Here is a 21,111-nt window from a genome sequence, read left to right on the forward strand (position 1 = left end):
ATGTATACACATTTGAACTGAAACTGTTGTTTTTCCTCTTAAATAGTAGAAGAGTGCTGCTATATCTTGTTATTTATTCTAATTCATGGCCCGAGATGTACCTTTCTCTGTTTTGCTGAAAAGATTCTTTGAGCATGTGCTAGATGTTTTGGCTTTTTATGTTGTTGTTTGGTTAAAAAACTTAGCCTTTATTGTTGCTTTCACATGGCTACAGTGAGGTGGTCCTTCACTTGATATATGTGTATATATTTCGAATAAGTTGACAATTAATACTTTTGGCCACCTTTCCAGCTTTTCTGTATATATATATATATATATATTGAACTTATACTATCTAAGGATGATGTTTATTACTTGTTTTAATTATTTCAGATAATTTGTCTCTAGTTGTTACTTTGAAATTGCATCATGGTGGACAATTCTGTAGTAATCCTGGTCCTGCTGATTATAAAGTGGGTTCATTGTTGTTTATGATTACGTAAACATAAATTTCATTTGTCTAAGTTATTTGGATGATTTGTGTTTGAAGTTGGGGTATGTAAATGGGTATAAGATGTACTACAAGTTGGGTGAACATGGATTTCAACTTTTATGTTCTACAGATGACTTAGTATCGATTTGTCTATATCATTATATTGACAGGGTGGTTGATGTGTACTTAGATGTAAATATAGATTATTTAGGAGCTGAAATTGGGTCTTCCAGTGTTAGGCTTGAAACTAATGAGGGTATTAATATTGATAATAATGATACAAATCAAATTGACTATGAAGATTTTGAGGACTTATGTGACAGTGAATATGAGATGGGGGAGAGTGGAGAAGAAAATAGGCAATTTATTTAATAAATGCCAAAAAAAAAATAGTAAAGGGATGCCATTTTGAAAAGATTAGAAAAGTGAGTGGCACCGCGGTCTGAGACCGCGGTGCCTCATTTTTATAAAAAAAAAAAAATAATTTTCTCTGTGGCACCACGGTCACAGACCGCGGTGCCACAGAGTTTTATAAAAAAAAGAATATTTTATGTGCCACCGCGGTGGCAATAATTTTTATAAAAAAAAAATAAAACATTCACTAATTTTTTAAAAAAAAAAACAAACCTGCAGCCTGCAATTTTTGCAGGCTGCAGGACAGCGCGGTACCTCAGTTACATTATTGGCCACACTTTTACAGTGTGGCCCGTGACTTGTTTAATGGGTTTGCAGCTCACACTATTTAAGTGTGAGCTGCAATCCCATTTTTTCACTCACCTTCAACAATTCATTTCTGCAATCCTCCTCCTTCAACAAATCATTTCTGCAATCCTCCTCCTTCAACATTTCTCTGCAATCTCCTCCTTCAACATTCAGCAAGATTTTTCTGTTCTTTCTCTTCCTTCTTCTTCAAAAAATTCTCGGCTAATTTTATTGTTCTTGTTCTTGCACAATTTTTACATCTTTAAAAAAATTTAGAGCAAAATATCGAATTTTAGCCCTATTGATACCAGTGTTTTATACGGACAATTAAATCATCAATCAGAAGATGTGTCCGAAAATACGGATACAACGTTATCAGTACGACGTGGTGATATTGGTTTTTTTCGCGTCCTACAACTAGCACCACGTCATATTCGTATTTTACAAGTACTCCAAAATATGGGGTTTCTTGGTGTTTTGCAGTGTGGGCATATTGAAATTGACACCCACTTGATCACTACTTTAGTAGAGAGATGGCGCCCGGAGACACATACTTTTCATTTTTCGGTGGGTGAAGATACTATAACACTGCAAGATATCGCCATCATGTGGGCACTCCCGGTGGAAGGTAATTTTATTATCGGGGTAAATACAAGGTGTAGAACCCAACGGTGGCAAAATTATTGTCATCAATGGTTGGGTTTTATGCCCAATGAAGATGCATTTAGATGGTCCAGAATAAAATTGTCAGTGTTATATCAACACTTATTAAAAAATACATGTGATGATAATAGCCCGTTTGAGGCTGTGTTACAGAAGGCACGTATATGTGCCATGTGCATTCTTGGTGGGGTGTTGTATCCTGATGCTACGGGGAACACCGTGTCATTATTATATCTGCGGCATATGGAAAACATACACGAGCAGTATGTATCAAATTGGGGTTCTGCAGTGTTGGCATATCTCTACCGGGAGCTATGTACAGCATCACAAAGAGGGAAAAATAATATTGCCGGTGCCATGCAATTATTACAGATATGGGCATGGTCTCGCATCATAACACTTGCCCCCATTCCCTCGAGTGAATCTTCGACACTGATGCCGACCATTATAGACCCTGACAATGTTCTGCCTACCTCTATATGCTGCACGGTATGAATATTTTTATTTATTTATACAGTTATAAATAATTTTGATTTCACTTATTTTTCTTAATTTCAATTTTAGGTGGTCTTATCATATATCCCGTACTCATACGGCACACAACGCTCTTCGTATAATAAGGAACGTTTTGGATCGTATGCAATTAAATGAGGTATATTGTTGTGATTTATTCTTTACGTTTAGTGTATTTCTGATGCATTTGTTCAAATATATTGACTGGCGCTATATTTCGTATTGTAGTTTATTTGGACTCCGTATGATGATATAGCACTCGATCTTGATTCATTGCCCTTTTATGCAACGCGCACACCGTGGCATATACGATGCCCATTGATCAATTATTCGCTGGTGGAGATGCAGCACCCAGAGAGGGTTCTCCGCCAATTTGGCTTTGTGCAAGACATCCCCCCAAACCCATTAATCAATGAACGTCGTTTACACACAATAGACAGGCGGGGACGTCAAAACATGAATTGGGCAACGTTTCACGCAGACTATGTTGCGAAATGGAACGATGTGCAATCACTGGTGGTGGAAGGACCCGGTATTGAAGGTGGTGTTGATACTGTTCCTGACTACATGAACTGGTATCATCAAATTACTCGGGTTCAAAATTCACATAACATATTGTCTACGAACACGCCGGGCTATCGACCAACTGACACCCGTGATTGGGAATATGTGGTAAGCACCTTATAGTTTTTAATATTAATTTAATTTAGCTTGTCGATTATGCTGATCATTTAATTTTGTTTACCAGTACAATAGAATGGAGCAGCTAGTGATTGATTGTGAAAATTTCGGAGATGATCAGCAGTCATTAAGAGATACTCGAGCAAGAGCGCGTACGATCGGCCGTGAAATTATGAACTTTTCTAGTTCACGGTATCCAAGTGTTCGAGTTAGACCGGTTGACACAGCTCGTGGCAACGCATTCGGAGAGGCTGGTCCGTCGAACGTTTATGCCGAGGCCGGTCCATTTACTGGTCCATCGAACGTTTATGCCGAGGCTGATCCATCGAGCTTTTATCCGGAAACAGGTCCATCGACTGTTTACACTCCATATGCTCCATACATGCCATCATTTGATTCTACATTTACACATAATGTGAACCCGAAAATTCAGAGACAATATGATGCATCAACGGTTCCATTCGGAAACACCGATGTGAACACACCTGGTAGCCAAAGAGATGATAATCCTCCTCGAAGAAACAGAAGACGTCCACGTTGTGGTGCTGGAGGGCATTATTAGATTTGTGTATTACATACGGAAATCATAAGAATATTGCATATGTAAATTGAGATGTCTATAAAATTTTTATTTATTTAATGTGATCTTATTTTATTTTCCACAAGAGATAATTATATAAAGTATGATAATTAAATTGATAACTAAAATCATTAAATAATTAAATATTAAATATATAATACGTGTATATAAATATATATATACGTGTATATGATTATTAAATATATATAATATATATAAATATAATATACGTGTATAATATATAAATATATATTATATAAATGCCTCTACGTGTATATGATTATTAAATATAAAATATGATTATTAAATATATATACGTGTATATATTCAATTCAATGTAAAATATGATTATTAAATATAAAATATGATTATTAAATAAAAATATAATTATTAGGTAAGTTCATTTTAGTTCCCATTTTATCATTTGCAATTACATATTATAAATATAAAATTGAAATGTCTATAAAAATTTGACAAGATTTGCAATTACAAAGTTGCATTTCGCCATATGTAGCATGATACAAAGTTGCATTTAACAAGATATTATCATCCATGAGCTTGACGAGCCTGATATTGTTGGCGAGCACGTACTTGTGGTCTATCCATTTCATTCGGTATTCTAGTAGATACTTGTCTACCCAGGCCTCGACGAGCTTGCAACGCGGGATTATGCACAAGCTCAAAATCCACCGGATTCCAATATTCTTCACCGTACACAGGCTCAAACCTCCCTTGATATGTCTTCTTGTATGATTGTACATTGTAATAGTGAGGAATAAAATTTGACGCATTAACCCCAAAATGTCGGCATGCCTGAATGGCATGTGAACATGGAATTCCATTTGCACCCCACTTGCTACAAGAACACATACGATGCTTCAATTTGACAACATAAGTACGGGAGCGCTGCCCGATCAAGCTCAAAGTTACCACTGAGGCAGATTGTTGGGTATAGTCAAATTTCTGAACAATGTGACGTATTGCCTCTACCTGTCGCGCTTCAAACAACTTGAACGCAAAATCAGCCCATTGTTGATTTGCATTGATCATACGATTACACCGTGTAGAGCGCTGCAAGAAATACTGCACAGAGCGGGATAACGTTATTTGCACAATAGCCACAATTGGTAAGTGTCTCGCACCTTTTAATACTCCATTTATGCACTCAGACATGTTTGTAATTAGGATACCCGTTCTCCAACCACCATCATGCGCCAACGTCCATTGATCCTTGTCAGTTCTCCCCAACCAGTTGTATGCTTCTTCGTTCAATGATTTCATCTCTTCCATTATTCTATCAAATTTTCGAGGGTTGTCTTCAGCCCCTGCTCTCCAGCACAAATCCTTCAATTGGATGTTCTTGAATTTGGTGTTAAAATTCGAGCACACATGCCGTAAACAAAATCGATGTACTCCACGAGGAAATTTGAACGCCGGTACATAATTTATAGCATTGATCAAGCCAGCATGCCTGTCTGATATCAAACAGACTCGATCATCCTCTAACGGCAACAAATATTTGGAAAGAATTCGGAGGAACCAACGCCATGACTCAAGCGACTCTTCGTCCACGAGTGCAAACGCTAACGGCAACACCTGTTGATTTGCATCTAAAGTTACTGCTACCAGCATTTTATGCTTGTACTTCGTGTACAAATGTGTTCCATCTATACTTATAACGTCACGGCAATAACAATATCCCTCAATGCATGGTCTGAATGCCCAGAAAACATAATTCAACATGTACCTACCCGGGCTGTCTGTTTCCAAATGCCTCCACTCCACAATGATTCCAGGATTTCATTTTTGCAATGCCGCCATATATTTGGGCAGCTTCTCAACAGAACTCTCCCAAGTGCCATACACTTGTTCTCTAGCGACTTTCAAAGCAAACAAGGCCTTATGATATGGGACTTCAAAATCAAATTTATCTTTCACAATCTGCTGGACATATTTTATATCACATGATGGATCTTGACGAACCATACCCAGCAGATGTGTTGCGATCATGCTCTTTTCTAAATTACCGTGGTCAATAGAAATCTCATTCATCAGACATATATGTGGTCCGACATACCTGGTAACTTTAAATAATCCCATGTTGGATTTGAATATGGCCCTCAGCATCCAACAGCACCCAGTCTGTGCTTCGTATATGCAGGCGACTTTTCATAATTTTTTATTGCTCTCAACCACTTGGTATTCTCGTCATGCAAATCGGACCGAGTAATCTTGAACACTTCCTTTCAAATGGTCCTTAGTTTTAAACAGCATTCCGAGGGCGAGCTCTCCGGTGTTTGAGTCATAAAAATTGCCCCACCTACCAGTAGGGATATCAATCGAGTCTGCAGGGACTTCTGGGTGTGTTGTGCTGAAAAATGGAACTTCTGGATATAGGTTCATTCTGTCGGGCACGGTAGGCATGTTCAAATCAAAATGCTCTTGTGCATTCTCACCAAGAACTTCCATCATAACAGGTATACTTACATCACCATCATCGTCATTATTCTGTTCAATCTGGTCTTCTAATTCGACCTCATATGGTTCTGAGTTAGCTTGCTCAGTGTTCAACAAGCTATCAGCTTCAACCTCGTCATCTTCATCATTGTATTCAGATGAACCCGCATAATCCTATGAGCTAGAATATGCATTTGTCCCTGCATATGATGATGGGCCTGCATACGACGATGGACCTGCATATGATGAGGGGCCTGTATACGATGATGGACCTGCATAATCTTCATTAAGACCAAACCGCCCCATTTCTTGAGTTACTGCTGGTAAACTCGGCAAATTTTGGGTTATCATAGACATATACGTTCCCCAATCACCAACAGCTGAGTCATCTGGTACAACATTTTGCAGAACTTTCTCCGCTTCGACAAAAATATCAATCGATACATATCCATTCATCGGATTTAAAAAGACAAAAATATCAATCGATACATATCCATTCATCGGATTTAAAAAGAATTGCATATCACGATCCTTCTTAATGACCAACAACATCTCATTCCTTTGGCCAAAATTAAATGCTATGCATTTAAAGAATATATGCAATTTAAAATTATTCCTATCCATACCAATTTCTTCATACAAAATTAACTCTAACTCAGCAAATGTAGTACTACTAGAAATTTGCATGAATCCAAGTGGAGGTCAATCATAACTTACAGAACCATTCGAATTGATTTGTTGACCTCCAAAATATATAACAATATCAACAGTGTTTTGATCCGCCATATCTTCAGAACAAAATAAAAAATACACATCAATATAAATTTTTTTCATACTATAATAAGATATTTAAAAAAAAAACAAATAAAACGAAAATTTAATAAATAACTTACCCCTTTTCAATTGTAAATCTTCGAACAACAAGTGAAGAAATTTTACAAGAATTGCGAGATGGTGGTGTATGAATTTTCGAACAACTTTTTATGAGAGTGTAAGGGATAACAAACTGAAGGATAGTTTTTGGAAGCGGCTTCTCCTGATGTGTATGAATGTGATAATAGCGTCCGATTTATATAGGTAATAAAACCGCAGTGCCACAGACGCTGATGCAGAAAAATTGATTGTCACCGCGCTAACAAAGCGCGGTGTCAGAAAAATTAACTGACACCGCGGTGAAAAAAAAAATTTGACTGACACCGCGCTTTGTAAGCGCGGTGTCAATGGCCGAACGGTCAAAATTTAAACTCATTGCCACCAAGGTCTGGCACATAAAATAATATTTCTCAGTGGCACCGTGGTCTGTAATATTTCTCAGTGGCATCGCGGTCTGTGAAAATAATTTTTTTTTTTTTTAAAATGAGGCACCGCGGACCGTGGTGCCACTCACTTTTCTAATCATTTCAAAACAGCATGCCTTTACTAATTTTTTTTTTACATTTATTAAATAAACTTGCCAAGAAAATAATGATGAATTATTCATAGATGCTGAGTGGACTGGAAACAATGACAGGGATAGGGGATGTGAAGTTGATGGTGGGGTTGAGGGGATCAAAGGATCTAGTGATAAAGACTTTGACATTGGTGAGGGTTCTGATACTAAGCAGGGGTCTAAATTTAAGGGTAAGACAGAAAAACAATATGGGATGTTATGGGATTATGCAGATGAATTGAGAAGAAGCAATCCAAGATCCGCAGTAATTTTAAAAGGAAACAATGACATGCATGAAATATATAGGTTTATCATGATCAGCCCATGCATGAAAGCTCTCAACTTCCACTAACAACTGATGATTCCCAAACCTCACAGAAATTGACAGTAAGTGTAATTAATTTACCTTATTTCAATTTTTCAGAACTTAATGTACTAATACTTGCTTTGTTGGGCTAGAAAAATGATTGGTTCATCAATACGAATCAAGTAAAAAAACAAGAGGACATCAATTTCTACAAAGGTACCACAAGCAAGCGAAAGAATTCAAGTTCTGCAGGGTGCTCCTATTACAGGACCAACTTCAGGAGTCACCCTAAGAGCTTCAATTCCCTTTAGTGCAAATCATTGATATGGGTATAAAATAATTTTTTGGGTTTTCAATTAATTTGGACCTGAACAGAGTCTTACCATATCCATTAATATGTCTACTTTGAATCCTCCCGAACAACAATGAATTAAAAACTAAAAAATACACCAACGAAACCTACCAATTGCACCTCATCCAAATTGAGTTCAACTCATTATATGTCAATGGAATTAACTATAAGCGGAAAAACAAAATGATTTACGACATAATCGCTAAAAATTGTTAGTTAAATATTTTCTTGGGAAAAATATATTTTTAGTCCTATAACTTTAGGTTATTAGTACTTTTCGTTCTGTAACTTTCTTGGTTTACACATTAAGTCTTTTTTTTTTGGCAAATTTAGTCCTGCACCTCATAGATTTTGTTTTTTTTTTTGGTAGATTTAGTCCTGTTGTTACAATTTTGGTTCTCCGTTAGATTTTTTGACCAATCTGTTTGGCCGGATGCCACATTAAATAACACCTCATCTGCCACATGAGCCATAGTTTTTATGCTTTTAAATCAGCAACGAGAATAAATCTTCCCCAAATCAAGCCCAATTCCTTCATTTTCTTCTTCAAAAGAAAAGGAAAAAATTGGATGAAATTGTTGTCAACCTGAACAAGTCTGGCAACCTCGAACTTCGAATTCAATCTAAAGAAACCAAGAAGATGAGTCAAGAAATTGTGGATCAAGTCGAGTCAACTGCAAATGTGGGAGGCAAGCTCGATTGAAGTGTTCATGGACTGATGATAATTCGATACGGAGATTCTACTCATGTGAAAACTACAAGGTATGTGATATTTTGATTATAAATTTTCATTTTCATATTTTGATTCTTTTGTAGAAAACAAGGCATGGCAGACAATCAAAGAATCACTTACCATAGTACGGTGGAGGGAACAAATTGCGGTCTTTGGCTCGTAACATTGCAAACCTCCTTCAAGTCCAAACGAATCAACAAATTCTTCTAATTGATCACTGATTTTCGCACGAAGTTACAGACTCTCAAAGGGATTCTCTCTTAAACTAGGATTTTAGGTTGGGAATCTAGTGGGAAAAGTGTATATTTTTTTAAGGCTAAGTGTCTTTGGAATTTTGTGGGGCAAGTCTACATAAAGCCCTAGCTACGAGGCAGATGAGGTGTTACTTGACGAGGCATTCCGACCAAACGGATTGGCCGAAAAATTTAACGGAGGATCAAAATTGTAACAGTAGGACTAAATCTGCCAAAAAAGGACAAAATATGTGAAGTGCATGAATAAAATTGCCAAAAAAAGGACTAAATGTGTAATCAAGAAAGTTACAAACAAAACGTGTTGATGATCTAAAATTACAGGACTAAAAATATAATTTTTGCCTATTTCCTTTAAATTGGATTAAAATGAAATTGACAAATTTCTTTATTTTTTTAAGTATAATAACACTATCTTAAATGGTAGAAATTAATTTTTGACGGACATTAATTATAATTTTCCCGTAATTGCTAAGTAGTATCATATATCATTACTTTGTTTACAAAAGAAAAAAATAAAACTGAAAACACAACTAAATTTAAGAGTTGTACCTCATGCAACATGAGTTGTACATCCCTAGGTAGATCCAGAGGCAGGTGAGGTGTGCCGTCCTGGCAGGAAAAAGTCTGTAATTTCGTAATGTGAATTAATGACAACTTTGTTATTTCTTCTGATACATAACAATTATTTATTAATAATAATAATGAAAAATGAATATGCAGGAAGCGGACGGAGACTATTATAATTTCGGTTTAGAAATTCAACATAATAATAACTCTTCAGTCTTCACCTTATTACACTGCGTCTGACCTCTCTCCCAACCATTCTCATTTCTTTCCCCAATTTTCAAAAGTTCAAACTTTCAAATACTCCCAAACCCTAATATCTCTAAAATCTATACATACTCAAATAGTTACAATATACATATACACAAGTTATTTCGCTCGATCTCCTCCCATTCTATTGGATCTGCGGTTATTGGTGCTTCGATCCAGTGGTTTGGTGGAATACATCGTATCTTGTATCTGGTGATTCATTTTAGGGGAGGTTGTTGATTGGAATCTATGGAGGCAATCGAGGAATTGGCGCAGCTCTCCGATTCGATGCGGCAGGCTGCGGCGCTGCTTGCCGATGAAGATGTGGATGAGGCGCCGTCCTCTGCTTCCTCCAAGCGCCCCTCCACTTTCCTCAATGTTGTTGCTCTCGGCAACACTGTGAGTATGGTTAATCAGAGCGTTGTCTGAAGTTGCTTTTTGGTTTTTGATTATAAAGTCTGGAGTTGTCGTGTTAGATCTCCTGGGCTAGTTTAATGCCTGGATCTGGAATTTTGATTCTTTTTGAGATTGTAGTTTATTTGATCTCCGTCTTAAGTGTTCTTTTATTTATATGTATCAGCAATTGGTCGTTTGATGCGGTTTTCATTTTTTATTGTACTGGATCATGGAATTTTGTTAATCTTTTGATTGGAGGAGTGGGATTTGATTTTCGATTAGAAGGTTTTTTTCTGTTGAAAATATTTTTTAAGTGAAGCATTAGAGCAAAATATTAGTATTTTACATTGTGCATTATAGTTTGCCTTTTAGAATGTTTAACTGGCTTTGACGTGAATAAGTTTGAGTTCGATAGCATCTTTACTCTTATTTAAAAAAAACTTGCTTTTTCTCTCTTTTCCCATTAGCTAGTGACTAATGATTGCTATGGTAGGATGGTAATTGCTCTTATTTACAATACTTGCTTTTTCTCTGTTTTTCCATAGCCTGTGATATTTTCTGATGATTGCTTTCGTAGGACGGTAGAGGCAAGTTAAAAGGCCGTCAAAGTTGTGGGATAAATCGTGTTTCTATTGTGATAGGTCTAGTTTTTAAATTGAGTCTTGTAAACTAACAATTGCCTTGAGGGGCTGTGGTTATAATGTGCTTTGTAATTTTTGAAATGATCTTTAATTTGTGTTACTGTTTTCATTATTATGCATGAATTTATTTTTTATTTACAACTCAAAGCAGAACCTACTGAAATTCTAGCCTAGAAAGGTGATAGTATGTGTGGTGGCATTGAATTGAAAGGATAACTTGTTTTAGTCTATTGTCTAAAATTGAAAGGATAATTTGTTTCACGATCTTGAGTGTTCTAATTCCAGTATCAGCTAAGATGTACCTAAAGGAAGAGTATTAAAGATTTTTGTTGGAGGGTTTGTGGTTTTACTTATTCCATTAATATGTAGTACTTTTGGTGTTCTAGACTCTTAGAGTTGGATTTTCCTTAACTGCCTGTGTTAGCGGAAGTGAGTTTAAGTCATAGGCTTAGCTTCTTCCAGGGCCACGTTCTTCTTATTTTTCTAGTTGTCAGGTTGGAAGTTTGTTTGTGTATAGTAAGGGTAACCTAGGTAAGAGATTATATTGTCAAATTTCCTTTCTACTCTCTTGGCTTCATTACTGGAGATCTCAGTACTCCCTGTGTTGCATTTTGTCATTATTTGGATATCATATACGTGTAACTTCTTTCATTGCATTATGTTATTTCTAAAAAACTGCCTTTTTAAGCTCAGGTATACTTAATTAAAATATAATTTGGTGAAACTTGAATTTTGGACAATTTGCTTGTAGCCTTTTTAAGTACTTCTGAACTTTGTATTTTTTAGTGCATTGAGGATCTTCAGTTTGGCTACAACTGCTGCATCAAGTTATAGCAAAAGGTGTGACAGTTCAAGTAGTTGATGGCAATACTAACTATTCTATCATATTTAACATGTTATGCTTCAGTAGGTTTAGTACTAGTGGCTTTCACTAAACAAACAATGTCAAGTAGTGGAAAGTGGAGGCTGTCTTCTCTAAGAAAGCATTGTCACTTGTTAAACATGTATAACTTAGCAGTTACTTAACAAGAATGCATAATATAGGTTGTTAGTTAAGAATAAAAACTTTCTGTAAGAAATCATGTCGTTGGCTCTGTCGTTCTGCCATATACGGTATCTGGGAACTTAGGGGTTGGCGATGTCCTTCATTAAGCCAATCTTGTGCTCTAAGGAGATGAAGCATGTATTTTACAAGTTATGGATAAGATGAAGTTACAAGCTTGCTTCCCAATTATGCCTAGGATACAAACATTTATTTTGAATGATGCATCAAGAGTAGGCATTTTTAAGAATCTATCTATAAGCATCATCTTATGAAGATTGAAAAATTATGTGATCCTTGAAGTTGACTTTCGTAACCATCCTTTATACTATAAATGAAAGTTTATGTTCACTTTACTTTCATTCTTTATATTTTCGTTAAAAACTAAGTCCAACTTTGAACTATATCTTCAGGGTGCAGGTAAGTCTGCGGTACTGAATAGTCTAATAGGGCATCCTGCACTGGTGAGTACGCTAGTTTATAGATTCTTTTAGAACTGTATTTTAATTCTTAAGTAGAAACCATATTTTCAAAGGCTACCCTTCAATTTTGCAGCCAACTGGTGAAGGTGGCGCAACACGTGCTCCAATACGTGTTGACTTAACAAGGGATGGTTCACTAAGCAGCAAATCAATTATTTTGCAGATTGATAGTAAATCTCAACCAGTTTCTGCAAGTGAGGCCTCTAATTGATATTTAATCCTAAAACAGAGTATGAGCATCAAATTAGGCTCTCTATTCTCTGTTGTGAATGAGACAAAAATGTTTGTTACTTGGTTTTCTCATTAGAAGGTATCTGTTTCATCTTATCTATCTGATCTGTTGTAGGTGCTCTTAGACATTCATTACAAGACAGATTGAGCAAAATATCTGGCAAGAGCCGTGATGAGATATATTTAAAGCTCCGTACAAGTACAGGTGTGCTTCTTTAACAGTTGGTTGAGCTACTTAATTGACAAATAGCGTGTGAGCTCTATTTGTGGTTTAGTCCTGACCTGTGGATTGCATGTATTTAGAAGCTTCTCAGAAAGAGAAAAATATATTATTTTGTCATGAATTAGAAAATTAAAATATTGAATCTTTTCTAGTCATCTTTGTTGCTTCATCGAGTTTGAATGTCCAAACTTTCTTTTCAAGTATGAAGTTGATTTTGGTTTTACGGATACTTGGAGGAACTAATTATGCACTGAGATTGTCCAGATGGCAATATCTGAATATATTAAGCTTCCAAAACTGTAATCAAGTTTATTTTACATCCACACCCGTGTTTCACACTTTATTTTGCAATTGTAAAGTTATCTAATATTCAATCTTCTTGTTTTGCAGCTCCACCGCTAAAGTTGATTGATTTGCCTGGAGTTGATAAGGGCAATCTTGATGATTCATTGGTAAGTGACTTTGGAGAGCATTTTGTTTAGCATCTTTTCCACCATTGCTACTTCTTTTCCCCTTTTCCTGGCACTAGTGTGTTTGAGACTTGTAGTATTAGGCAACACTAACCTAGATTTTACTAATCGAGAGATATCCTGGATAAATTGAACCTAGCATGGAAAATTTCAACACTTAGGAAGTAGTTTTCAACTGGGTTCTGGGAAATACCAAATTTGAGATAGAATGCATTTGAACTAATACTGAATAGTTGAATGCTTCATTTCTACCTTACTCTTGGCAAACTTGTGTCATTTGATTCCATGTTGTAGGACCGGCAGTATTTGATTTTTGCACAGTCTGATAGCTTTTTCCCTCATTACAGAGTCAGTATGCTGAACACAGTGATTCAATATTGCTGGTTGTAATACCTGCTACCCAGGCTCCAGAAGTCGCCTCAGCAAAAGCTATCAGGATTGCAAAAGAGCTTGATGGAGAATGTGGGTTTGCAACATCCATTCATCTTGGTTGATTAGCTCCAACAAATAAACAGTTCTTTGCTGATTATATATTTGTCAGAACCCATTTTTAGATATGTATGTGAATAACTTATATTGACTTGTATTCATTAGGTACAAGAACTGTTGGAGTGATTAGCAAGATAGATCAAGCATCTTCAGAACCGAAAATCCTTGCTGCTGTGCAGGCGCTTTTATTAAATCAAGGACCTAGAAGTACATCTGACATACCTTGGGTTGCTTTGATTGGTCAATCTGTCTCCATAGCATCTGCTCAATCAGGGACTGTTGGAGCTGATAATTCTTTAGAAACTGCATGGCGAGCAGAGACTGAAAGCTTGAAATCTATACTGACGGGAGCCCCTCAAAGCAAGCTTGGGAGATTAGCCTTGGTAGAGACTCTTGCCCAACAGATCCGAAATCGCATGAAAGTCAGGCTGCCAAATCTCCTCTCAGGGTATGTTCCATCTGATATTTTGACTACTTCTGTAAGCTGATCTGCACTTGCTGATGCTGGTGTTTATGACTAGTGCTTTTAAAGCATAGCACAATTAACATAAGTTTTCTAATGCCCAGCTGAGTTCTATTTCCATTTTTGAGTAATACTGAAGGATTATTATTCTTTTACCCCAACATTTTAGACCTCTAACAAGCTAAATGTGGTCACCACTGTAGGCAGAACTGCATTTTGCATAAGCACAAAATCCAGAGACAGATTCCTCAATACAATGTTCTTTAGTAAAATTGAAGTACCCTTTAGATGCTGCTGCATTTCATTATGCTTTGTCTCTTTTGTACCTAAATTTGGTTTGTTCTCTGGTTCTATAAGTTCTGTCTGCTGCACAAAAGTTATCATACTGGTTTCCGTTGTTTGATGCCTATAATTTGAGCTTTCTTCCTCAGTATTCTTCAGTATAATTCTTTTATTGACTATTTTTTTTATTGATTTTGCAACTCCTGCAGGCTTCAGGGGAAGTCCCAAATAGTGCAGGATGAACTTTTCAGACTTGGTGAACAGATGGTTCAGAGTTCTGAGGGCACAAGAGCTTTAGCCTTGGAACTTTGCCGTGAATTTGAGGATAAGTTCCTCCAGCACATTACAACGGGAGAGGCAATGCTCTGAACTTCACTTAAGTAGAGGACGTTATGCAAATTATCTATAATTTGATTATTGTGTTTTTAATCAGAACTTCATTTAAGCAAATAACCTAGGAAACACCTAACAACTTGATGTAGAAACAGATATTCAGAATAGATCCTCTCAAATAATCATATGTATATGCTTCTTTTTATGCTTTTTTATTATGATAATAACTGTTTGAGCTTGAGCAAGCAGACTGCTTGATGTTCTTATTCATTACACTTATTTCCTTGTGATGTCCTTTTTCCCTCTGATGCTAAGTTGCTAATGTTATCTGCTAAAGAAAGAGAATTTGGGGTACTTGAAGTGGTTCCCTTTCTATACCATCACTATTGCTGCTATCCTTTCAGTGAATGAATTGTCTCTGCAAGAAGTCATTTGTTTGTATTCTTGGCTATGTGGTACAGATGTATATTCTTGTTTGAGCTATTTTGTTAGCAGTATTTTAAGATTTTGTATTACCTTACTTTTCCAGGGTGATGGGTGGAAAGTGGTTGCTAGTTTTGAAGGCAATTTCCCCAATAGGATCAAGCAGCTACCTTTAGATAGACATTTTGACATCAATAATGTTAAACGGGTTTGTGTTCTCCTTTATGGCATCTTTGCCTTTTGAAATCTTAATGTTTCTTTTTGTGTGTGTGTTGATGCTTTCATATTTTTACCAGATTGTGCTCGAAGCAGATGGTTATCAACCTTATCTTATCTCTCCTGAGAAAGGGCTGAGGTCGCTAATTAAAGGTGTCTTGGAGCTGGCAAAAGAACCTTCACGCCTTTGTGTTGATGAGGTAAACTACATTGTTGGTTTCATTTATCTATTTGCTTGTCTTTATTGTTGGTATAACGTGCTTCCGCTTAACAACTTCTGTGTTCCGTTAATAGGTGCACAGAGTGCTTGTTGATGTTGTCTCATCTGCTGCTAATGCCACACCAGGCCTTGGAAGATATCCTCCTTTCAAGCGAGAGGTAAACATGAGTGTTTCATTCGGTTCAGTTATCTGGGCAATATGTGTATCTTTTCATTTCCTTGGATTATTATATGTAGGTTGTGGCAATTGCCACAGCTGCTCTGGAAGGATTCAAGAATGAAGCTAAAACCATGGTAGTTGCACTTGTTGACATGGAACGAGCATTTGTTCCTCCACAACACTTTATACGTCTGGTGCAGAGGCGGTATGCCCAACAAATTGATTCAGTTCTAGCTCCCTGCCTTTGCATATATGTTTTTACAGTTTTTATTATGTTGATGCTTTTTTCCAGCATGGATAGACAACGGCGTGAAGAGGAGCTGAAAGGTCGATCTTCCAAAAAGGCAGCTGAGGCGGAGCAATCCATATTAAATAGGGTAAACACCCTTTGGGTATATTTATTTCTTCGTGTATGAGTGAAATCTCATGGTGTCTGCGATTAATTGTATACAAATTACGCATAATTGCATGAAGTAACATTCATTGGATATTTTTATTTAATGTTATGTTTTCTCCATGTATCTTGTTACCTGCATTTAGGCTACTAGTCCACAAACTGGAGGCCAACCAAGTGGTGGGAACCTTAAGTCAATGAAGGATAATAAATCCAATCAGCAAGATAAAGATAAAGATGTGCAAGAAGGATCTTCACTGAAGATTGCAGGAGCAGAAGGGGAAATAACAGCAGGTTAAAGAAAAACAGTTTCCTTCACAATTTTAGCCTTCATTGGCATGCATACTTGATCTCTTGGTATAGGATATTTAATTTAAGGAATACAGACCTGTTGCCACTTCATATGAGTACTTTGGTATGTAAATGAGTTGGGTAGTACATAATCCATGAGTTGTTTCTTCTCATTGTGAACCTTTCATTAATTTTTGTGGACCCAAATCCTGATAATAATGTTATTTTTACTGTTCTTCCATGTTCGTCTCTCTGTAACCGGAATAAAAAGTTCACAGTCATCATGAGGGAACACGTCTGTACATGGATTTGGTACTTGGGCTAATTTGGTTCCGCGGACATTTAAAGTAAAGTTATTTAACTTGGGGATTTCATTTTGTTGACGTACTTGAAACAAGCTGGAACTTGGTATTGAGGGGGAACATAAGGAAAAAGGAAACTTAGCTATTTAGTTATTTATTTTTTGTAACTTTACATGAGTTCTTCTAGTATGCATACATTCTCTGATTGGAATTTGGTCACGAAAGATCTCTTCTTTTCTCTTGCTTTGTGGTGCATAGGGCTTTTTGAGAAACATTTAGTCTAAATTAAACTAGTTGGCACTGTAAAACTTTGTTGAAAATATTTCAAAGGGTGCTGAAAATTGACGTATAAAGTTGCTTATTCCCCCATCACTGATATTTGGGCATTGTTTTGAGAAATTACCTTCTGTCCTTTATGCAGGTTTCTTATTGAAGAGAAGCGGCAAAAGAAATGGCTGGAGTAGAAAATGGTTTGTTTTAAATGAAAAGACAGGCAAAGTGAGTAGATTTATCTTTTGAAATCATTGGAACAAGATAATGGCTTCAAATTTTTAATGAAATAAAATGGTGGTTGGCACTTTCCTTTGTAGTCTCTAACTATTTTCTTGATTGTTTGCTAAATATCCGAACCCTGCTCTTTCTATGATATGCTAGTTTTATTTTCATTTCTAGTATGGTCAGTGTTCTTTAACTTTCTATCAGAGATCTTTACTAATAACCACATTCAACCTGATATCTGGGTTTTGCTACTTTCCTAAGCTAATTTTAAATTTTGTAGAGTTTGGACTTTCTTCTAATATTCACTGAAGAATTAATGTACTCGTGCTAAATGTATACTAGAAGTGCCCTCACTCGATAACAGAATAAGTAAACTCTTGTTATTAATCTCCTGAATCCTTTCTGATTATTTTGTTGTGATGAAATATTATGAACACTGCAGCTTGGATACACCAAGAAGCAAGAGGAGCGACATTTTCGTGGCGTCATCACTTTGGAGGTACTTACAAGATATGTTCTGAATTTTCAAATGAGCCTTAATGTACAGATACATGTTAACAATTTCTTGCAACTTGCCACAGCATTTTCGTATAGTTTCATACATGCATTACTTGTTTGACGGATAATACCTCTTTTCCTATTTGCTGTGATCTTGACAAATAATTTTCAGTGGTTTTTTATTTTTTTAAAAAAAATTTATAAAAGGACATTGTAGAGAACATTTTAATGTACAGCAGAAGAAGCAATTGCCTGCTTTTTTTATCATTTCTTACATTTGTTGTTCCATCAGCTTTTTATCTTTTTATCGCATGTATTAAAGCTATGATATTCTTTTGTTTTTAACCCAGTGTTTCTGTCTTGAAGTCCCATAACACATAAGGTTTTGAAATCTTTTTCATGATTTGATGGGGCTGCAAAATTCCTATTAAGACTGACTAATCTTGTAATTTTTGAATGAAATAGGAATGTAATCTGGAAGAAGTTTCAGAGGAGGAAGAAGCCCCTGCAAAGAGTTCTAAAGATAAAAAAGCAAATGGTCCAGATGCAGGAAAAGCACCCAGTCTTGCATTCAAGTTAACGAGCAGAGTTCCGTATAAGACTGTTCTGAAATGTACTATTAATACTTACAACCCTTGGCTGCTGAAGCTTATTTTTAAATTAATTTAACAACTAACTAGAAGTTCCCTGATGTCGTGCAGCTCAGAGTGCTGTTGTCTTGAAGGCTGAGACTATGGCAGAAAAGACAGAGTGGCTTAATAAATTAAGAAATGTTATCAGTTCTAGAGGAGGTCAAGTGAAGGGAGAATCAGGTCCTCCAATGCGGCATAGTCTTTCTGATGGTTCTCTTGTAAGTCCATGAACTTTCTGGCCTTCCCAAATCTGTTATGCATATGGCTCCTTGAATGACTTTGGTGGTTCTTATTCCTGTGCGTAACCTATTAAAGATCAGTGTGCTAAATTTTTTGAAGTTTAGAATCAGAATATTTTCCAAGTTAAAAGGGTCAAAGGTTTTTCCTCTCACCTTACTAGCATCTTACAAATCCTTTTGTTGTATGCTGCGATATAGTTTTGGCTTCCTTGACACATGACCTGTCGGCAGTCCTTTCTGCGTATAACTAAAGACCTGCACCCATGTACTCACTTTTGGTTGCCTCGTGTAGGATACAATGCCCAGAAGACCTGTGGACCCAGAAGAAGAACTTCGATGGATGGCTCAGGAAGTACGTGGTTATGTCGAAGCTGTTCTTAACAGTCTGGCAGCCAATGTCCCAAAGGTCATTTTTAATAGAAAATATCTGTTGGACTTTGTTTTAGTTGAAACTACCTTTTCATCTAAATTGTATTTGTTTACAGGCAGTTGTTCTTTGCCAAGTAGAGAAGGCAAAAGAAGACATGCTTAATAAGCTATACAGTTCTGTCAGGTAAGTTTGTTTTCATGCATCTAATAGGATAATTCTGCTTACAATTCGTATTCTTAATGATGAGAAAATTCGTATAAGAAAAATACCTGCTGCTCCCGCTTATTTGTGAACTGTCTGTGAGAACCTTCATTTCCTTCTATTCAGAACTTCATGTGGCTTGTCTTTATCCCAGTGTTCATAACATGCCTTCATTTAATCTGGAATGTAGTGCCCAAAGCATGGCGAGAATAGAAGAGCTGCTCCAGGAGGACCAGAATGTCAAGCGTCGGAGGGAGCGTTACCAGAAACAGTCGTCTCTTCTTTCCAAGCTTACTAGACAACTAAGTATTCATGACAATCGAGCAGCTGCGGCATCCAGCTTTTCAGATGGTGGCGGAGCAGGTAATCATTATTTGTAATCTAATCAATCATTAGAGGAACCTATCATATGCTGACAATAGAGTATAGACATGCCTATTAAGAAATTCCAAAACTAGTGCGTGAAGAAGGAATATATTATTAATCCCTACATATTACATAGTAAAATAAGATGTAGTGAAACTTATACTTTGTGTGTAATGTGTTTTAAATATATTATTACAGCATTGTATCTCTGGTAAAAGTGTAGTATAATTTTGTTGGATAATGCATTATACTATTATAGCATTGTCATATGCATGCACGATAGACATGAACTTGCTAAAACGTGGACGTGTCATGTATATAGCTGCGCAAAAGAGTGTCCGTATGTTGTGTGCATTGGATGATAGTGGGAGCTTTGCTTCCATAGCTGGAGCATGGACTTCCACACTACAGCTTTTTCACCTGTGATCTAACATTTCCCTTCATTATCTTTGAGCAGAAAGTAGTCCAACTGCTGCTGGTCCATCATCTGGTGATGACTGGAGATCTGCATTTGATGCAGCTGCTAATGGTCCAACTGATTCATGGCGTTCTAGGTCCAACGGTCACAGCCGCCGGAACAGTGACCCTGCGCAAAATGGTGACATAAGCTCTGGTGCAAACTCTGGCAGCCGCCGTACACCTACCCGTTTGCCACCAGCTCCTCCGCCATCTGGTTCTGGTTATAGGTTTTAGAACAGATGAATAATTTTGACAATTGATTCTTGCAATTCTTGTGGGTGGTTGAACAGCTGCTTGAGCTCGAAATATTGTTATAATAGTTTTGTAGAATCAATATACACATCTTTGTAGATAAATATCATGATTCATCCTTTTGTCAATTGTGTTGCAGTTGATGAATTTTCTTGTTCGTTCGCAGACTACCGCTGTAAAATTTTCTGTATTCATCGGGAGTTGTCCTGTTTGGATCATGTTGTACGCAACCATAGTGTTAAACATTCTCTACTATCTTGAAATTTTGGTTGGCATTCGACTTGTTTACTCTCTCGGTTCTGAATAACAATTTAACTTCTAGCTTATTACTTTCGGATTATTATTGAAATTTTGGAATTATTATAAGATTCGTCAATTGTGAAATTTTTTAGACTTCAAATATTTTTTTTCTATTAATATTGATGAAATAATAACTACACTTATCTAATAATGATATAGTGATTTCAGAAAATAATAAAAGAATCTTATGCGTGTACCTATGTCATGGGGAAACGGTCAAATTAATGAAAAATAGATTTCATTAATATATCTATATTTATATATATTTTTACCTAAATCATG

General features: G+C 36.4%; 2 protein-coding genes across 2 annotated transcripts; one reads left to right on the plus strand and one right to left on the minus strand.

Moving 5' to 3' along the window:
• On the minus strand, positions 4,158 to 5,354 carry LOC105177493. Its single transcript, XM_011100680.1, has one exon. It carries the CDS (start codon positions 5,352 to 5,354, stop codon positions 4,158 to 4,160), a length of 1,197 nt encoding a protein of 398 aa, XP_011098982.1.
• On the plus strand, positions 9,927 to 20,817 carry LOC105175197 (dynamin-2A). The gene is made up of 22 exons (XM_011097555.2): positions 9,927 to 10,355; positions 12,449 to 12,499; positions 12,591 to 12,711; positions 12,864 to 12,953; positions 13,362 to 13,423; positions 13,789 to 13,903; positions 14,036 to 14,378; positions 14,885 to 15,032; positions 15,538 to 15,639; positions 15,728 to 15,847; positions 15,942 to 16,025; positions 16,105 to 16,232; positions 16,320 to 16,404; positions 16,568 to 16,715; positions 17,436 to 17,512; positions 17,955 to 18,011; positions 18,476 to 18,623; positions 18,712 to 18,860; positions 19,174 to 19,287; positions 19,367 to 19,434; positions 19,643 to 19,815; positions 20,276 to 20,817. The coding sequence occupies exons 1-22, from the start codon at positions 10,206 to 10,208 to the stop codon at positions 20,509 to 20,511; spliced, it is 2,769 nt and encodes a 922-aa protein (XP_011095857.1). The 5' UTR covers positions 9,927 to 10,205; the 3' UTR covers positions 20,512 to 20,817.

This window comes from Sesamum indicum, linkage group LG2 (assembly GCF_000512975.1).
Source record: "Sesamum indicum cultivar Zhongzhi No. 13 linkage group LG2, S_indicum_v1.0, whole genome shotgun sequence".
Classification (NCBI taxonomy): Eukaryota; Viridiplantae; Streptophyta; class Magnoliopsida; order Lamiales; family Pedaliaceae; genus Sesamum; species Sesamum indicum.

Bases quoted from the DNA above. Each gene is read 5' to 3' on its own strand.
- LOC105175197 (XM_011097555.2), top strand. From the start codon at position 10,206: ATGGAGGCAATCGAGGAATTGGCGCAGCTCTCCGATTCGATGCGGCAG. The intron at 13,424-13,788 runs GTAAGTGACTTT...CCCTCATTACAG, and splicing joins GCAATCTTGATGATTCATTG to AGTCAGTATGCTGAACACAG. The intron at 14,379-14,884 runs GTATGTTCCATC...CAACTCCTGCAG, and splicing joins CTGCCAAATCTCCTCTCAGG to GCTTCAGGGGAAGTCCCAAA.
- LOC105177493 (XM_011100680.1), bottom strand. From the start codon at position 5,354: ATGTTGAATTATGTTTTCTGGGCATTCAGACCATGCATTGAGGGATAT.